The sequence below is a fragment of the Tachysurus fulvidraco genome, chromosome 1, assembly GCF_022655615.1.
Source record: "Tachysurus fulvidraco isolate hzauxx_2018 chromosome 1, HZAU_PFXX_2.0, whole genome shotgun sequence".
Classification (NCBI taxonomy): domain Eukaryota; kingdom Metazoa; phylum Chordata; class Actinopteri; order Siluriformes; family Bagridae; genus Tachysurus; species Tachysurus fulvidraco.
In genome coordinates this window covers 27,582,113-27,600,356 of record NC_062518.1, presented here as the reverse complement: position 1 = coordinate 27,600,356, position 18,244 = coordinate 27,582,113, and the positions used below count along the sequence as shown (strand labels likewise).

Genomic DNA, 18,244 nt, shown 5'->3' with positions numbered 1-18,244 from the left:
CATGTTCTCCCCGTATTTCTGGGGTTTCCTACATGTACTCCCATTTCCTCCCCCGGTCCACAGACATTGGACACTACTGGTCTCATACGTAAAGGTGTGTCCTCTGTTGAGTTTACACTAACCATTTGGTGCAAATGCAGCCTAGTTGATCAGACATACTGTAGCAGGGCATCACAGCTGTCCTACAGCAAGTCCGCTCTCTAACAAGGTCAATGATTTGATCTGCAGTGTTTTTGGTATTTTAAATTTATGCAAGTGTGGGAAAGTAATTATGCATTAAAGTCTTACTTCAGGCCAAGTAAGTGATTCCTTGCACAGTTTTAGCTCCTTTAATGTTACTGCTGACCTTTTGAACATTTCTGTGGTCTCAGCTCACGTTCAACAACTTCTAAACCTGATTCTTTTGTTCGATTCCAAGATATTCTGCTAGCTAGCTAGACGTAACGGCACACTAAGAAGCGTTATAATTACAGTCTGATCTCAAGTATGCGATTCACAAACAGGAAGAACGGCATATTTAAAGAATTTATTGTTGATAAATTCAGAACCAATGACTCCAATACATTGTTTAGAATCAAAACAGAACATTAGTGATGGAAACATTTTTTTTGTTTTTTAAAAAAGAAAAAAAAAAGGGGGCGGGGTGTCAGAGCACAGGAGAACAATGGAACCAAATTGACAAATTAGAAAACAATTTGAAATAAAAAGAAGAAAACAAAATTTCTTTCACAGTAGGTGATGACAAAAAAAAAAAAAATCCATTAAGCACAAATATTTTCTAAGTGAAATCCCTCCAGTGGGATTGTCCCCAATATTATTATCGACCACAATAAAAAAAAATAATTACAAGTTTAAAAGAATCCCAAAACTCAAGCAGCAGTGGTGGAGGCTGAATGAGTTTGAGCAGGTGGACAGGGAGCTGGTCAGTCTTATGCCGAAAGGTCGCTTTTATTGAAACGCTCCTGATCGTAGACTTCAGCCACAACCTTGCGACCCGCAAACCACCGGTTGTTCAGCGCCTGAATAGCCTTATTCATTTCGCCGCTGTCAGAGAACTCCACGAAGATCTTAACGATGATCTCAGCGTCATCTTCCTCGCCCTGACGTTCCTGGTAGATGATGACCCGATTAACTGCGCCAAACTTCCCGCATTCCTCGGTCACCTCCCCCTCCAGGTCGTCGTCTATGTCTTCGGGACCCACCATGTTGCGCAACACCATGACTGTAGACTACACATCACAAGGAGTCAGGGGAAAAAAATAATGGATTAATTCAAGTCGTAATAAAAACAAAAATTTGAACGTCTTTGATGTCATTTGCGTGTACAGTTTCATCATCTGCTGCACTTGACAAAATATTCATCTTCATTGGAAGATGTGACTTACAACAATATTATACCAAAGAAAAACAGGAAGACAAATAGTACTGTTACACTGACATGAGGCGAATGTGTCGGATGTCTCGGAAAATTCCAGTAAACAATTCATTTATTTGCCAAATGGCTTTCGTGTCATTGCTGAAGCATTCAGTTAGCATAGATTTCAACAAAGCTGCAAGATTAAAGGGGAAAAAAGTCAGTAGCTACGACCCAAATGTGGTATTATTCATTACGTTCTCACACTATGCACTCTACTCTCTAGTGTACGAATCGAAGTGTCTCAAACGAACAAACTTTTTTTGTACTAATCTGTTTCTCAGTCAATGACAAATGATATTAAATGTGTGAGATTTAATGCTGCAGAAAATACATTTTTAATTTTTTTTTTGGGGGGGGGGGGTTTGCTTATTTAAAAAAGACATTAAGTGCATATTTCAGGTAACCAAATTACACTTCTAATTAAGAATCTTCAGTGTGAACAAATTACACGCACTATCAGTAGTACAAAATAGTGTACGAGTGTGACCTAGTGCTGAGTCCTGAGATGTGTACGGTTAAATATCCTTCATCAGAATAATCCAGTAAGTGATGAGCTCTTATTGCAATCAATTTAGCTGTTGTGCAAACAAACAGCTTCAATTTCCTGATGCTAAAGACGGATATGCACTCGTGGTGGACGATTTCTCTGGCTGCTCTTTGAATGAATCATCAGTGCAGGAGAACAAAAATGATAAGACAGGTTTCATAAAATATTTGCCATCATTACACATTCGTTCACAGAAACGCGTTTCAGCCAAACAAAATGTCTCAATCTGAAATAAATAATGACTACAGGCTTTATGAGGAAGACTGTTACTGCTGGGACTATGCTAAAAGTAAATCGAGTAGAATTCTGCATTTTAGTCAAATACATAAAGTTAAAACTATAATGTCACAGCAGCTCTTCACTCACCCCTGAGTGTGTGACAGTGGGGCTGTCCTCACTGCTTCTGATCTGCTCCAGCTCATTCATGCTCCTATGCTCTACGGCATCTGCTCGAGCGTCATCTTTCTCCTGCTGCTTGTCCTGTACCTCCCTCTTAACCTCGGGCTGCTGCTGGGTGGTGCTTGTTGGTGTCCCTGTGGATGTTGAACTGCTTGTGAGGGGTGGCGATGCCAACACAGGGTTTACCAAGCCAACCTGAGGCACCACGGGCATAGTCGGCCGTACAGGTGTGACACCTTGGAAAGGAGAAAGCGGGGAGGATGTAAGAGGGAGTATATTATGTTAATGTGCCTCGGAGATTCAAAACAATAATGAAGTCGTCATCATTCTACTGATAAATCCCATGTCAGACCTGTGATTAAGCCTGGGGCCTGAGCCGCCAATACAGCCTGAGGGAGTCCCATCTGCTGGCTGAGGAGCTGAGCGGGAGACGTCAAGGAGCCCAGCACAGATGCCCCTGCAACAGCCTCCTAAACAACACGTCACACACAAGAGAACACAAGACACAGAACTGTTGAAAAATGTCATGAAACTAGATTGTCTAAAATGTCAAAACCATTTGTTAATATGATATGGTGCAGCAACTAAACAGGACAGAAACAGACTGCAACACACAGTAAAAACAGCAGAAAAAATAATTGGCGCCCCCCTGTCCACTCTCCAGGACTTGTACGACACAAGAACCAGAAACCAGGCAGGAAAAATCATCACCACTGACCCCTCGCACCCTGGACACAACCTCTTTCAGCTCCTCCCTTCTGGCAGGCGCTACAGAACTCTGCTTACTAACTGTGTAACTACTTACTAACTCTACTTACTGTGGGCATGCAAATAATGTGTTATTATGCTTTTATATTGTACAAAAGCATAATTACACATTATTTGCATGCCCCACTATGTACATAACTGATCAGTCATATTCTATATTCATATTTTATATATTTTATTCATTCTATATTTATATTTTATACTCAGTCTGTCTATATCGTATCTCATCGTCCGCATTGTTTTCTTGTATAGATTGTATAGTATTGTGTTATTTACGTCTGTACTTTTGAGAGTCACAAACTGCTGGAACCAAATTCCTTGTGTGTGTCAACAAACCTGGCCAATAAATCTGATTCTGATTCTGATAAGTAAGGCATGTGGAATTTTAACGTGGAACACTTTTACACCAAAAATAAATAAATAAATAAATAAAATCACATGGAACAATTGGATCCATATAATAACAGTAAACTATAAAGTTTATAATCACATTGTTAGATTTGCCATCACTTTCACAAACTCAAAACATTCTCCATTCAGAGCAACCGACAGATGGTTACTCATGTAAAATGCTTGTGTGTGCTTGCTCTAAAGCCATCAACGTATACACCACTAGTCCAGATTCCTATGTCCAGCCTTTATTTTTAGTGTGTGTGTGGGGTGGGAAATACACAAGCGCTCTCTGGTACATCTTTGAGTGATAACTCTTTCCAGTGTACGGTCATGTTAAAATACAGAGAAACCCGGCAGGTCTGCTGACTGCAGAACCTAAACGTATCTTCAGCAGAGCTGCGAATACTCACCTGGGCTGTGATTTTAGCAGTGGCGGCGGCGGCAGCCACAGCCGCAGCAGGCGGCAAACCTCCGGGGGTGGTTGGGGTCAGCAGGGGCATGGGAGGGGTCACGGCCTTTCCCACTCTCAGGTACTGACCTCCCAGGTCAAACAGGTTCATGGAGGACACTGCATCTACTGATGACTGGGGCTTGTCATATTCTACCCACAGACAAAAAATTGGAATCAAAGTCTCAATGAAAGTCAACTGATTCAGCCCAAAACCCCACACAACAAAGAATCATTGATTACAAAAAAGATTAGCAAGACCACATCAAATCATATTCTATATGATTATAAACCATGTGCCAGGTAAGTAACTGATTTGCCAGTCACAGAAACAGACTTTGAGCTTCTCACTGCGCATGCTCACCGATGAAGCAGTAGCCTTTGTGCTTCCCTGTGGTGTGCTCTCGGGCCAGCATGCAGGACTTAATCTTGCCGAAGGCCTCAAAGACGCTCTTGATGTCGTCGTCGGACAGGTCCGGGTGCACTGAGGCTACATAGATGCGATTGTATGCGCGTGCCTCCTCTGCCAGCTGGTCAATGATGGGTTGCGCCTGTCCAATGTTACCTGGCCGCCCTACCTACAGCATACATACCAGCACAGGGGCTACTGAGCATCAGTGTATGAAGATGAGCTTGGGAAGGTATGGAGGGAAGTGTGTGTGTGTGTCCCCGTGCTCGTGCGTGCGTGTGTGTGAGAGATCTGAAAATAGCTTAAGATCTAAAAAGTTCACTGATCTAATAAAGCTTATAAAATTCTCTTTTCATTCCTTCCTCAGAATCAGCTCCTGTTCCCATAATAGGAGCCAAAAAAATAAAATGATTTAGTGCTACATAATGTCCTGGTGTTCCATTAATGTTAAACTAACATATCACCTGGTGCAACTCCAAGTGAGAAAGTTGTACAGCGGTATGTTTGTGTTCCTGAATGTCCCACAGTATGTGTAATGTGAGGTATAATGGTCAGTTGCGGCCTGTGCAGTGTCTGTGCTGCAGGTGGGGCGGCCAAGCGACAGCAGCCAGGCACAGCCCATCATGAGCACACTCTGGTGTGAGCGCAGCACACGAATACATCACGCACCCAGTCTCTGCACTACCTACAGAAACAGGGCTTCAAAACGGAAAGCTTTGTGGCCGATAGAGCACACAACTCCAGTGTCAGCGAGGACACGCTCGCTTACTCTCGCACATGACTGTGTGTGACGCAAGGCCTTTATTCGCAATCTCACACAAACACACACTCACCCACACACACAGCGAGATAAAAAAAGAACTCAAAAAATGAGGGTAGCCTCAGAGCACTCCAGCCTAAACATTGCTCAGGAAAAAAAAAAAGATTTGTGTTTTAGGTATACATTTTTGATACAGAAATAAAGAATAAAGCACATCAACAGTACACAGAAGTGCTGAGAAAGGTTGCAGATTAGAAGTGTTTCAAAAGGTATAATAATCATTATTTCAAGATTATCTTTTGTGAACTGCAGAAACACAAACAGAAATAATCGTCCGTTGGTTGTTCCATCTAAAAGACAATTTGCCTGACAAAATTTGAATAAAAAAAGGGGACAAGTGGGCTCGAAAAACTAAGCACTGCTAATTTAACACACGGAGTTCAGAGACAACATCAGTTTACACCCAAGCTGCAGAAAAGATTAAGTGGATCTTAAACATCATACATCTGACTAGTTTTATTTTTAGATTTAATCCCTAATCCACTTGCTTTGGAACCCACCTTAATGTTCCTTCCACCCAGAACGACAGAGTTCATCTGCTCCAGAGCCAGCTGAGCAGCCTCAGGCACCTCGTACTCCACAAAGGCGAAGCCCTGCGATAAAAGAAAGAGCAATATTAATTTTCAATACTGGATGACTTCTGTTTATTGCCGGGGTTCAGCTTTATTCCTGACGTCTGCATGAGAATAACGTGGCCTTGTGGAAATCTGTGTATCCCAGAAAGAAAAGAAAAAAAGAAGGGGGGGGGGGGGGGGGGCGCGCCTGGCTATACCTTGTGTTTCATGGTGACAGAGTCCCAGGACATGTCGATGCTCTTGATTGGGCCGAACGGCGCAAAAGCCTGCCGAATGGTGTCCTCACCCAGCTCGTAATAGATGGATCCCACATAGACACGGCACATGATGGCGAGAGCTCGCTGCCTCTGTGCTGCCACCTGGTGTCATGTAAGGGAGAGACAGAGAGAAAGAACACTGGCTGCTGAAGAATGTTCAACAAAACTAGACAGCAAAAAACAACAAAAAAAACCCCACACAGAACAGAAAGATGGCAAAATAATTAAAAAAAAATCTTAACTACAATTTCAATTTCAACAAATGCCTATTCTAGTCCTCTTTGGGTTTCATTTGCTTATGTGTATGAACTTACAACTTAAGCACAAAGGCCAGGGAGTTAAGAGTAGATGCAGAGAAGCCCTTTTACTTTGAGCCTGCACAGCACACATTTCAAAACATGTACAGTTATGACTAACCTGGAGTGCAAAGTTTCCAACAAGACAATTTCAACAAAACCATACCATCAAAACCACAATTATGAGCTGAAACCTGAGGTGCCTCCTTTGGTGGCTTTTGGACTTACGCTGGTATTCTCCATGAGGAAGTGGTGAATCTGCACAAACCAAATAACCTAATAATTAATGTACACAGGGGTTTTTTTCTCTCCTTCAATAACAAACGTTAGGAATGTTTCCCTACCTAAACAAACCTATGTGATTTTTTTTTCTTGGCTATTCTCGTTATACATCCCACCAAGCTGGCTCTGATAGTTCACAGCATATTTACAAAGGAGACATGGATTTGAATCTTCCCCAGCACACAAGACACACACTCACACAGATGCACATGGAGTCTATATATATGCTGATGATACGTTTTAACGGTTGAGTAGACCTGGGCTAATAAAAATATCCTTGACAAAATCCTCCTCACCCCTATACACCTGAGCCCAGATACACTGCACTAGTGCAAAATCTAGGTTGGAAAAGTCAGGTGAGACCTGGCAACCTGTGATGAAATGAGTGACCAAACACATACACATCATTCACCACTCAGAAAAATAAAAAATAAAATAAAAACACAGCCCCAACCCCAGAAAAAGCCATGTCTGCTTTTGAAATATGCTGAGACAAATGACTGGTCATCAGCTGTTGTATATATATCTGGCCTGGTTTGTCACTCAGTCATAGCACCAAATGTCAAGTGTCAAAAATGCGCACAGAAAAAGAAATAGTTTAATATTCTATTGACCGATTGAAAGGGTGAGAGAGGATCTCCAAATCCCATAGTCACTGCTGCCATCTGAAACACAGTAAAATGGAAAAGTGCTGAAAAGTAGGTTAGATATGTTTTTATTTCTTTTGCAAGACATATCAGATTCCAGACAGAAGAAAAGTGTTGCAGTCTAATCTGTAACTGAACCGTTTCCTGCTTAGTTTACAGCTTCGCCTATCCCTTGATATTGTGTTGTAAACAATGAGCAGTAAAAACCGCAAGTGAACAACGCTTAAGGCTGGCTGAACGGACAAACTATTCATTTGCGTTAGAAAAACAAATGTCTTGGCAAATAAGCACTAATAGTAAAATGTATATTGTCTGATAGATGAATTAAGAGAAACTAAATATATCCACTCACTGGCCACTTTAATAGGAACACCTGCTTATCCGTGTAATAATGTAATCAGCCTGTCATGTGGCAGCAGCACAAGGCATCGACTAGAGCTTTGAATCAAATGTCAGAATGGGGGAAATGTGATTTGTGATTTTAACCATGTCAGGGTTGTTGGTGCCAGCTGATCTCCTGAGATTTTCAAACACAATAGTCTTTATAAAGAACAGTGTTTTGTTTAAAAAAAACAACAACCCACATCCAGTGAGCTGCAGCTCTGTGAAGGAGAACTGATGCGAGCTGACAGGAACGCTACGCAAATAAAAAGAGTACCACCTTGGTATGTAGAAACGCATGTCTGATCAGCTGAGCTACAACATATCAGGTTCCTTCAGGAATCTGAGGCTATCATGGGCACAGGCCCACCCAAACTGAACAGAATATTGGCCATTAAATACATTTCCTGCTACTAAAATGATTGGCCAACTGGATAGTTTCATGACCGGAAGAGCGTTGCTATTAAAGTGGCTAGTGAGTGCATAAGAAACTGTGAACCACAAATTCATTTTTAGCAGCACACCAGATTAGAATGCTCAAAATGTGGCCGGTAAAATGTATCTGCTGTCTTTTCTTGTTAAAATCAGTATCAGTGGATCTGAGTGTCACCTAAGCAGCTGTCTCCAACCCCAGCTCTGACTCGTACTTGTTTCTAAACAGTGCTAAACAAAGGACTGAGTATTTAAATGAACGTTAACTGGCTTAGGCAAGAAGTCCTGGTGATAAAAACAGACCACTTGTGTGTTCAATGCCCCTAACAGACATGTTTATGGACTTTGACCAACATAAAGTGCGGAACACAGGCTTTACCAGAGTGAATATTTCTCTTTGCTCACCTGCAGGTTAGTAAGCTGCTGCTGTTGGTGAGCTATGGTTTGCTTCACCAGGACACTCTTAATGCTCTGCTCCATAGCATATTTCTTCGCCTGCAAAGTCAAAAGGAAGCCACAGGTTAAAAGGTTAGCTTTACATAAGCGAAATCACCAAATCACCGCTAGTGTGAAAATAATCAGAATTTGATCAGCAAGTTGTCAGCAGCAGACAGGTTCTAAGGAGCTCCTACCAGCACCTAGAGCTGAAACGATCCAGCCAGACCAAATGTGTATTACTGAAGACTGCTTTAATAATATAAATAATAAATTCTACAGTAAATGTACTAAAATCAGAAAAGTTATTTTTTCACGTCAGCATCTGAATACATAACTAAATGATACATTACCCTCTGCAGTGCCTCCTGCTGCTCTGGAGTGAGGGGTGGCAGGGCCAGCTTGGAGCCTGTGCCTTGACCATTCTCCATCATCAGAGATTTGCCTCTCTGTAGCAACCAACAAACAGAAAGAACGAATGTGAACATATACGCCATGTACACTACCGGCTCAACCATATTGTGTAGGAATTTTCAAAGGGTAGTATAACTAAAAATTTTTTAATGAAGTTGATGGCAAATGACATTAAAAACTTGTAACGAGGTGCCGATAGTTTTAGCAGAATACAACAAATTTTTAAAACGCTGACAAATAAATCAAACATTAATCATGAACCACTTTAAAAGATTTTTATGACGTCTTGTCCACCAGAGTGTCGTCAGGCACCTAGAAAAGATCCAGCTCCTCTCATCCAGCGTTAGTGCCTGTTAGCTCCAGCCCTCTTCTACTACATAAGCAGTGCTGTGAGTGTTGAGTACGATAAGTGTCCAACATAAACTTTTTTTTTTTTTGGTTAAATAAAGTGCATCGTCCAGGTACCTGTCGTGCAATTGTTGTTGAAATGTTCAGCATCGACACGACACACACTAATCCAAAAAGTTGCAGTGCAAAGTGGGAGACTAATTATCTGTGAAACCAAGTGTTTACTTGTGATAGTCTACTGAAATGTTGAGATTGCTAACAAGAATTTTGTAGCTGACAGGGAGAAAGCACAAAATAATCTTAGCATCTGTTTGTAAAGTCTCAAACAATGCAATGCAGCTACTCTATTTTTATCACCCAAAGAGCCCAGACTTTCTTACTGTCCATCAGCTTACAAGACTGAACTCACTTATATAAAGTTGGTGTTGCAGTAATTAAACATCTTTCACATAATACACCCTAACCTTTAACTAAATTAGTTTTACATGTGGTTCCTGTTGTTGCAAGAATCATGAATCATACATGTTACGGTTAAACCACAAAACAGGCAGTTTAGCATCCAGGATTCACTGGTGGAAAAAAAGCAAGCAAAACAACATAAGAAGAGAGATAAATCACCCAATGTACAAGCTCACCTACGAGGCTCTGACTGACTGAGGCGACCAGGGTTGAGATGGCGGTGGGGAAAGTGTTCGGCACAACGCTCGCTCACGATTTCTCAGCAATCTAAAGCTGACGGAACACAAGAAAACACGTATACAATTTACAAGCCATTTCAACATGAAAATGCTTCACACAGGCAAAATGACATGGTTACTGTTGCTGCAGACACAGAAAGCTCATATTAGCTCAATAGATTGACCTACAGCCTGACAGATGTGCGCCTGGCTAAAGCTAGGTTTACACTGCTCGATATCAGCAGTCGTTTGAGATACTACTGCTACTCGATCCTCTGGCGAGAGACCCGAGACTAAAGAAAAAACTTTTTTTTTTTACACTTCATTCACCTCCAACCAGGTTTGTGTACAAATATTATTCAAAACAAGTCAGATGGAATAAGGTTAACTTTTGTTTTCGGTATCAAGATTCAATTAGGTTTTTACATCGATAATACCTTGTGGCTGTCTTGTGAGATTCACAATCCTATATCAGGTTCATTTCTGCGATCGAAAAATCAAGCAAACTGTAATACACGGTCGAGCTTGCAGTATTTTAAAATGATCTCATCGCTCATCTTGTTACATTGCAAATTCTGAAAAAGTAGAACAGGTTTAAGTTTAAATACATTACTCTTATTTTTAGACTTTCATTCTTCTTGTTTGTGGTGTTTGGTTGCAATGAAACAATCAGCTGCCGGTGAGCACATAACATTAGTTTTTTACCAGTGTTATAATGTAACGAAGTACAAATACTTCGTTACTGTACTTAAGTAGAAATTTCACATATCTGTACTTTACTTCGCTATTTAAATCTATGTCAACTTTCACTTTTACTCCACTACATTTCCTAGATAAAATGTATACTTTTACTCCGTTATATTTCCACTAAGCATCTTCGTTACTCGTTACTACAAAATAAAATCAGAAGAAATGTGTGCGACTGTAATAAGGGAGTTTCACTGCTCCTAGATTGCATTACACAGCTGCGCATGCTCTATTTCAGCGTAATGTTGCCAAAAGGAGGCGGAAGCACAACTGAAACCGCCATGGAAGCCCCTACTGGAGGATCTCCCGTTATCGTAGACCAGGGGTGGCCAACCAGACAGAGACCAAGAGCCACATTCTTTACTGTGTTACCACAAAGAGCCACATCATACACATGGGCACACATCATGATCACTTTTTCCCTGCCATTTTGAGAGAGAATTTGACAAATTGTTTACTCAAATGATCTTGCTCCTACTGGGAAACGTTGAGGTATTTTTATCCCACTCACATGCGCGTTTGATGAAAATACCGTATTGAATTCAAGCGAAGCGAACACGCACATTAAAAAGACACAAATACAAACTTCGATATGAACGCAAGAGCCACATGAAACCGGGAATCGAACGTAAGAGCCACATGAAACCGAAGATCCGCATGCAGCTCGGGAGCCGCGGGTTGGCCACCCCTGTCGTAGACGACCACCCCGATGATAGTGGTGAACAGGGTGAAGAACATAACGTTATACACCCGTGGCCGTATTCGCAAGAAATGTTTCTGCACATTGGAATGAAAGATTCTTCCTACCGGATGAAGTGCCTCTTATGCCTACCGTAAATAACTGAAATTTTACTTTTTCTTCAAATACTTAAGTACATTAAATATCAGAAAATTACTTTTGATACTTAAGCACAGTAAATATCAGATACTTTAAGACTTTTACTTGAGTAATATTCTAAAAGGCAACTTTCACTTCTACCCAAGTCTTTTTCTAGTACGATACTTGTACTTTTACTCAAGTATTGCTTTCTAGTACTTTATACAACACCGGTTTTTACCACCAATCTCAAATCACAACCAAGAAAGTCGTTCACTCCGTAATATTTAATCCTCTGAACCGAATTTGAGGATATAACTATACACCTTAAAAGCCTGTACTCAGAAAGCTTGCATCACGTGACAAAAAGCGTAAACGATATTATTGCAATCCGCAATATCGTTATACCGAACAAACGATATATCGCTCAGCTCTAAACTGTCTCCGTTTCATAACGTACCATGAGGCTACGTCTAAAAGCTGAAATCTAATTACAGCAACTTCTTTTACTCTGTTACTAACGACACTTTGATTGAGGTTTACATAGCTATATTATATAAACGACATCATTAAAAAAAACCCACACACAAAAAAAAACAAAAGCAGCACGCGTGCTAGCATTAGCTAACCGGCTAGCATTAGCCTGCTTTAGCAATTCGGGCAACACAAATGGCCGCTAAAAGTGTGTAAAGCTTTTTAATACACAGCAATACAGACACATCTACACTCACGACCGACAACACACGCTTTAACCGGTACCTTTGTGTAAGACACCGTGGCGTCAACACGCTATAAGTCGAGTGTTTTATTATTTATTTATCATCATCATCACTGTACTTGGTTGAATTGAGTTAGCTTGACTTGAGTTAGCTCGCTAGCGTGCTAATGCTAGTGGTGTTTGGACGTGCAGGGAATCGTATGTGTTCTACAGTCAACAACCTCACTTATACACCTTTAATCGCACCTTGTCGATCAATTCGAACTGAAATGTTACGTTAACCGTAAATATCCCTGAATTTATAGACTTATAAACACTTTGCTAAAGCTAACACTTTGCTAATGCTAACGCTAGCCGCTAATGCTAGCCCTGAAACGCGCTGCTTTTTGTGGAAGGCCTCGTTTGACTACAATCAGAGCTAATGATACTTGCGTTTTGATCCAATTCTCTCTATATATCGCAGGGATTTTAACTTACGGCGCAAACAGCACCCGAAATCGACAAAACAGTTGAAAAAGCATAAATAAGTGCTGAGGAATAATACCGCAAAGTGCTGCGTTACCGCCATGTAGCGACAAACGGCAGTCTCCTGAGTTCTTCTCTGTTCCGCGTCTCTGTGGTGGGGAGAGAAAGAGCGCCGCCTACAGGCCACAACTCATAGAATAGAACAGAACAGAATAGAATAGAACGGGTCATAGAAGCCTTTATTATCGCCACATATACAGTACATTACAGCACAGTTGAATTCTTTTCTTCACATTCCCCAACTGAGGAGGTTGGGGTCAGAGTTCAGGGGCAGCTATGATACAGCACCCCTGGAGCAGGGAGGGTTGAGGGCCTTGCTCAAGGGCCCAGCAGTGGCAGCTTGGCTGTGCTGGGCCTTGAACCCCAATCCTCAAATCAACAACCCAGAGCCTTAACCAGTTGAGCCCCCACTGCCCCGTCAAACAGGATATAAATGAAACCAAGGCAACATCTGTGACTTTTTATTTCTTTTACTTCTACCTCATTATTGCCATTCAAACCCCTTCACTACTGTCCTGTATGTGTGCTGTCCTGTCACTACACTACTGCCACTTACTACCTTACTATTACCACCCAACCTCTACCTTAGTACTCATACTCAGTTACTACTTCACTATTAACAATATATATACTCAACAGAACACCTGCCCTAAAACTGGGTAAGACCCCTGTTAATTCCCCATTGACAGCCTCAGTAGTGTTGAAAACATTTCATCCATCTTCTTACTCCATGTTGTCCTGATTGCATGACATAATTTCTGCAGCGTTATCATCTACGCTTCCATGATGCAAATCTTCCTTTCTAACACACCCCAAAGCTGCTATACTGGATTGACATGCAGTGCTTGGAAAGGCCACTGAAGAACACAGAGTTCAGTTTGAACACAAGTAGTTTGAGACGTGCTTTGTCGTGCATCGTCATGCTGGAATTAGCTACTGTATGGACTGCACAGATCTACACCAAATACACACACTTCCAGTATATATCCATCAATCTATTTACATGCTGTTTTTGCACACCTTTTGCTCTTTGCACATTCTGTCTCACATTTCAGTCATATTCTGTTTTGCACAATCCCTTACAATATCGCAGGTAACTGCTGCTATTATACTGTGTTCATTCCAGTATTTCTGCACACACAATATTGTTTGAACATACAGTATTTACACTGTTTGGCGCTGTTTCTGTTTCTGTTTCCTTTCTTTTGTGTAAAGTTTTGTATTTTTTGTTTGCACTGTTGTCATGCACTGTCTTGTCTGTCTTGTTTGTCTTGTCCTGCACTGTTTGCACCAGGTTGCACAGATGCACTTTATGTATCTAGGACTAACTTACTAAGTCCTTATAGCTTTGTCTTTGTTCAATGTAACACCATGATCCTGGAGAAACTTTTCATTTCACTGTGTACTGTAACAGCTATATATGGTTGGAATGACAATAAAATGCTTCTTGAAGTGAATTGACTATGAAATGGCTTATATGAGGTAAACCATGGCCATGAAGGTAAAATGCATATGGTGCATGACTATGAAATGGCTAATATGAGGTAAACCATGGCCATGAAGGTAACATGCTGATACATGCATGTGGTCAGTATCAACACTGATATTCATGTTTGTGTGAATACTAGGACTTGGTCCAGGTATTCATGCAGCTGATGCAAAATTCTGACCCAACCATCCTCACATTGCAGCAGAAATCAAGATTCTGTCCACTGTTTGGGTGAGTTTTTGCCTAATACAGCCACAGATTCTTGTCCTTTCTGAAAAACTTCCATTCACCTCAAGGTCCATTGATATGAGATGATGCAATCTGAGGTGATTTTCTTCTCACCATAGATGTAATGAACGGTAATCAGAATCAGAATCAGATTTATTGGCCAAGTTTGTTGACACGCACTAGGAATTTTGTTCCAGCAGTTTTTGACTCTCAAGTACAGACATAAATAACACAATACTATACAATCTATACAAGAAAAAAATGCAGACGATGGGAAACAATATAGATAGAATGAGTATAAAATATGAATATAGAATTAATAAAATGTATAAAATATTAATAAAGAATATGACTGATGCAATATTATGCTTTTGTACAATATACAGCAGCAGTTGTGTGTAATATACAGATGATGTGATGACTGACAGTTCTGATAATGCAGTACCTATGATAAAAAGCAGTAAATATAATTATGGTGAGTTGTTGATTAGGGTGATTGCCTGGGGAAAGAAACTGTTCCTGTGTCTGGCAGTTTTAGTAAGCAGAGTTCTGTAGCGCCTGCCAGAAGGGAGGACCTGAAAGAAGTTGTGTCCAGGGTGCGAGGGGTCAGTGGTGATTTTTCCTGCCTGGTTTCTGGTTCTTGTGTCGTACAAGTCCTGGAGAGTGGGCAGGGGGGGCACCAATTATTTTTTCTGCTGTTTTTACTGTGCGTTGCAGTCTGTTTCTGTCCTGTTTAGTTGCTGCACCAAACCAGATGGTGATGTATGTGCACAGGACAGATTCAATGACTGCAGTGTAGAACAGCATGAACAGCTCCTGTGGCAGACCATACTTGCTTAATTGGCGTAGAAAGTACATCCTCTGCTGGGCCTTTTTGATGATGGCACTTATGTTGCACTCCCATTTCAGGTCTTGGGAAATGGTAGTGCCCAGAAATTTGAAGGCCTCCACAGATGACACCGGGCTGTTAGATATTGTGAGGGGAGTGTTGAGGGGTCTTTCCTAAAGTCCATTATCATCTCCACAGTTTTGAGGGTGTTTAGCTCCAGACTGTTCTGACTGCACCATAGCACCACCCGCTTCACCTCCTGCCGGTATGCAGACTCATCGCCATCTTGGATGAGCCTGATGAGCGTAGTATCATCTGCAAATTTCAGGAGGTTAACAGTTTGGTCACTTGAAGTGCAGTCATTAGTGTAGAGGGAGAATAGCAGTGGGGAGAGGACACATCCCTGTGGAGCGCCAGTGCTGATTGACCGAATGCTGGAGGTGACACCTCCCAGTTTCACCTGTTGTTTCCTGTCTGTCAGGAAGCTGGTGATCAGACAGTGATCAGAGTGCCCAAAGGCTGCCCTGGGTACAGAGTGATATACATCCTTAAGAATTGTGTAGCAATGGTCCAGTGTATTGTTCTTCATTGTGGGACAATTTATATGCTGTCTGTATTTAGGAAGTTCGAGTGTTAGTTTTGCCCTGTTAAAGTCTCCAAGAATAATAAAAAGAGAATCCAGATTATTTTGCTCCAAGCCAGATATTTGGTTTGCCAGGTTTTGCAGTGCATCACTCACGTTGGCCTGCGGTGGGATGTAAACTCTGGTCAGAATGAATGAGGAGAATTCCCGCGGTGAATAAAACGTTGTACAGTTAATGAACATTGATTCCAGGTTTGGGCTGCAGTATTTATTCAGCACTGTGACATCTGTACACCAACTTTCATTAATGTAGAAACAGATTCAGCCACCTTTCACTTTACCCGATAGCTCCATTACGCGATTCGCACGGTGTAAGTGGAAGACCGAGAGAAATTATCCACTGCAGCTGCTCATGCAACTAAGATTTCCAAAAAAACTATCCTGGTTTATGAAAACTGGTGAAAGGTTGTCTGGAGTGAACTGCCCGATGTTAAGCAGTTCTTCTCTAGTGTAAGTTATCACGGTAGGGTAACCAAACACACAGAAAGTAAACAAAAAGAAAGAAAGTACTAGAGAGAGTCAAGCCAAGGCAGCCATCTGTGACGCCATCTTGTTATATCATCTTAATTTGAGTTACTGTAGCCTTCCTCCTTATTCCACCTCACTGGATGGTTTTTGTTGTTCACACTATTCTCCGTAAACCCAAGAGACTCTGTTTATAGAATCTGATTATATCCTGTTCTGAAGTTTGATGTGATAATTATCTGAAGCCCTTTTGCCCTAAATCTGCATGATGTTGTGCATAACTGATCAGATAACAATAGGTTACTTTTGTAACCCCGGTTCTTTGAAACAGTGAGTGGAGAGATCCACCTACGGGAAGGGCATCCGTTCCTGACCGCTACAGAAGCATCCAACTGCATCAAGTCTGGCTTGACAGACAGGAGCGCGTGCCAAAGGCAGGTAAGGTAACGCCCCTTACCCGATTGCATAATGCCCCTGCACGCTCTACCTTTCCTCATTGAGCATATTCGCTTCTCGTGCAGCAAGCGGGGCAAACTTGGTGGATCTCTCCATTCGATGTTTTAGAGAACCGGGGTTACGAAAGTAACCTATTGTTCTCTTTGATCATCTGTTTGAGATCATCTGTTTGAGATCCACCTATGGGAGATATAGACAACTCCCCGGTTGCCCAATACACTCACAGCGAGGCCCTGTAAGCCAAAGGACGGCCAAAAAGGTGATGCTTGGCATGTCACAAAGCAACAGACATAACATACTGCGTGGGGTAAAAAATCCAGCCAAAGAGAAACATGACATGTGGTAACATGCATGTTAGGAAAAGACTTAAGACCGCATGACCCACCGTGGTATGGGTAACAACAAGCCGGTAGTGCCTAACAAAGGTGTGCGGAGAGGACCAGCACGCAGCAGCACAAATGTCCTGCAAGGGAACTCCCCCAAACAGAGCCCAAGCGCATGCCGCCTTGAAGGTTGATATGTGCTACAGCTCTCGTATTGTTGCAGCGCACCAGCACATGAAGTCCCCGCAGGCGGGGCAAGAAATGCTTTTGAGCTTCCAACACAGTGAGGAGCTCCAAGTAATTTATATGGGCTGAATGAAGTGAGTTCGGCCACACACCATTCACTGATCTGCCCTCTTGTGTGGCTCCCCACCCTGTCTAGTAGGCATCTGTCGTTACCACTTTCCTCAGCACGATCGCCCTGAGAGGGGTTCCATGCACGTAAAACTCCGCAGCTCTCCAGTGGCGCAGCGCGGCCATGCACACGCGCGTCACCGTGACATAGCGGCAAAGATCGCGCAACAGGCTGAGATGAAGGGACAAAATCCACTTCATGAAAGCCCTCATTCTCAGAAGACCTAGAGGCAAGACATGGACAGCCGAAGCCATAAGACCCTGTAATCTGAGACATGTGCGATACTGTATCCGTGCTCCTTCCCTGAACCGGGAGAGACAGTTCAGGAATGAAGAAACGCGCTTCCGTGACAGTCGAACACGTATTGTGAAGGAATTCAGCTCCAAACCCAAGAATATGACCTCCTGAGCGGGAGTGAAATTGCTCTTTTTCACATTGATTCTGAAAGCGAGCGCAGCGATGTGTGAGAGCACACGGGCAATGTTTTGAATCACTTTCTCTCTCGAATCGGCTATAATAAGCCAGTCGTCTATGTAAGTCAGGATCCTGAGACCCGCTGTTCTCAGCGGCGCAAGCCCCGCCTCTGCACACAGACAGAACATCCTCGGACTCAGTGCAAGCCCGAACAGAAGGACCGTGAATTCGTAACATATGCCTTGGTAGGCGAAACATATGTGGAAAAAAGCATCGCTCAGATCGATCGA

At 42.1% G+C, this 18,244-nt stretch overlaps 1 protein-coding gene across 9 annotated transcripts; it reads right to left on the bottom strand.

The window, feature by feature from the left end:
* Positions 1-507: 507 nt before the first annotated feature.
* puf60b (poly-U binding splicing factor b) lies at positions 508-12,924 on the bottom strand. 9 transcript variants are annotated; one of them, XM_047815525.1, is made up of 13 exons: positions 12,772-12,924; positions 9,904-10,000; positions 8,860-8,965; positions 8,477-8,566; positions 7,226-7,276; positions 6,558-6,587; positions 5,974-6,135; positions 5,698-5,794; positions 4,337-4,546; positions 3,935-4,125; positions 2,716-2,833; positions 2,331-2,599; positions 508-1,229 (listed from the first exon to the last, which is right to left on the bottom strand). In XM_047815525.1, exons 3-13 carry the CDS (start codon positions 8,938-8,940, stop codon positions 930-932), a joined length of 1,599 nt encoding a protein of 532 aa, XP_047671481.1. In that variant the 5' UTR covers positions 8,941-8,965; positions 9,904-10,000; positions 12,772-12,924; the 3' UTR covers positions 508-929. The 9 variants fall into 9 exon arrangements, with proteins under 9 accessions (XP_047671481.1, XP_027025054.1, XP_027025059.1 ...); XM_027169253.2 differs by having other exon boundaries at positions 8,860-8,955; XM_027169258.2 differs by having other exon boundaries at positions 2,716-2,830; positions 8,860-8,955.
* Between the last annotated feature and the right edge of the window lie 5,320 nt (positions 12,925-18,244).

Excerpts from the sequence above, each read along its gene's own strand:
- puf60b (XM_047815525.1), bottom strand. The coding sequence starts at position 8,940 with ATGATGGAGAATGGTCAAGGCACAGGCTCCAAGCTGGCCCTGCCACCC. Across the intron at positions 4,547-5,697 it reads TGGAAGGAACATTAAGGTGG|GGCGGCCAGGTAACATTGGA; the intron begins GTTCCAAAGCAA and ends TGCTGTAGGTAG. Across the intron at positions 2,834-3,934 it reads CTGCTAAAATCACAGCCCAG|GAGGCTGTTGCAGGGGCATC; the intron begins GTGAGTATTCGC and ends CGTGTTGTTTAG.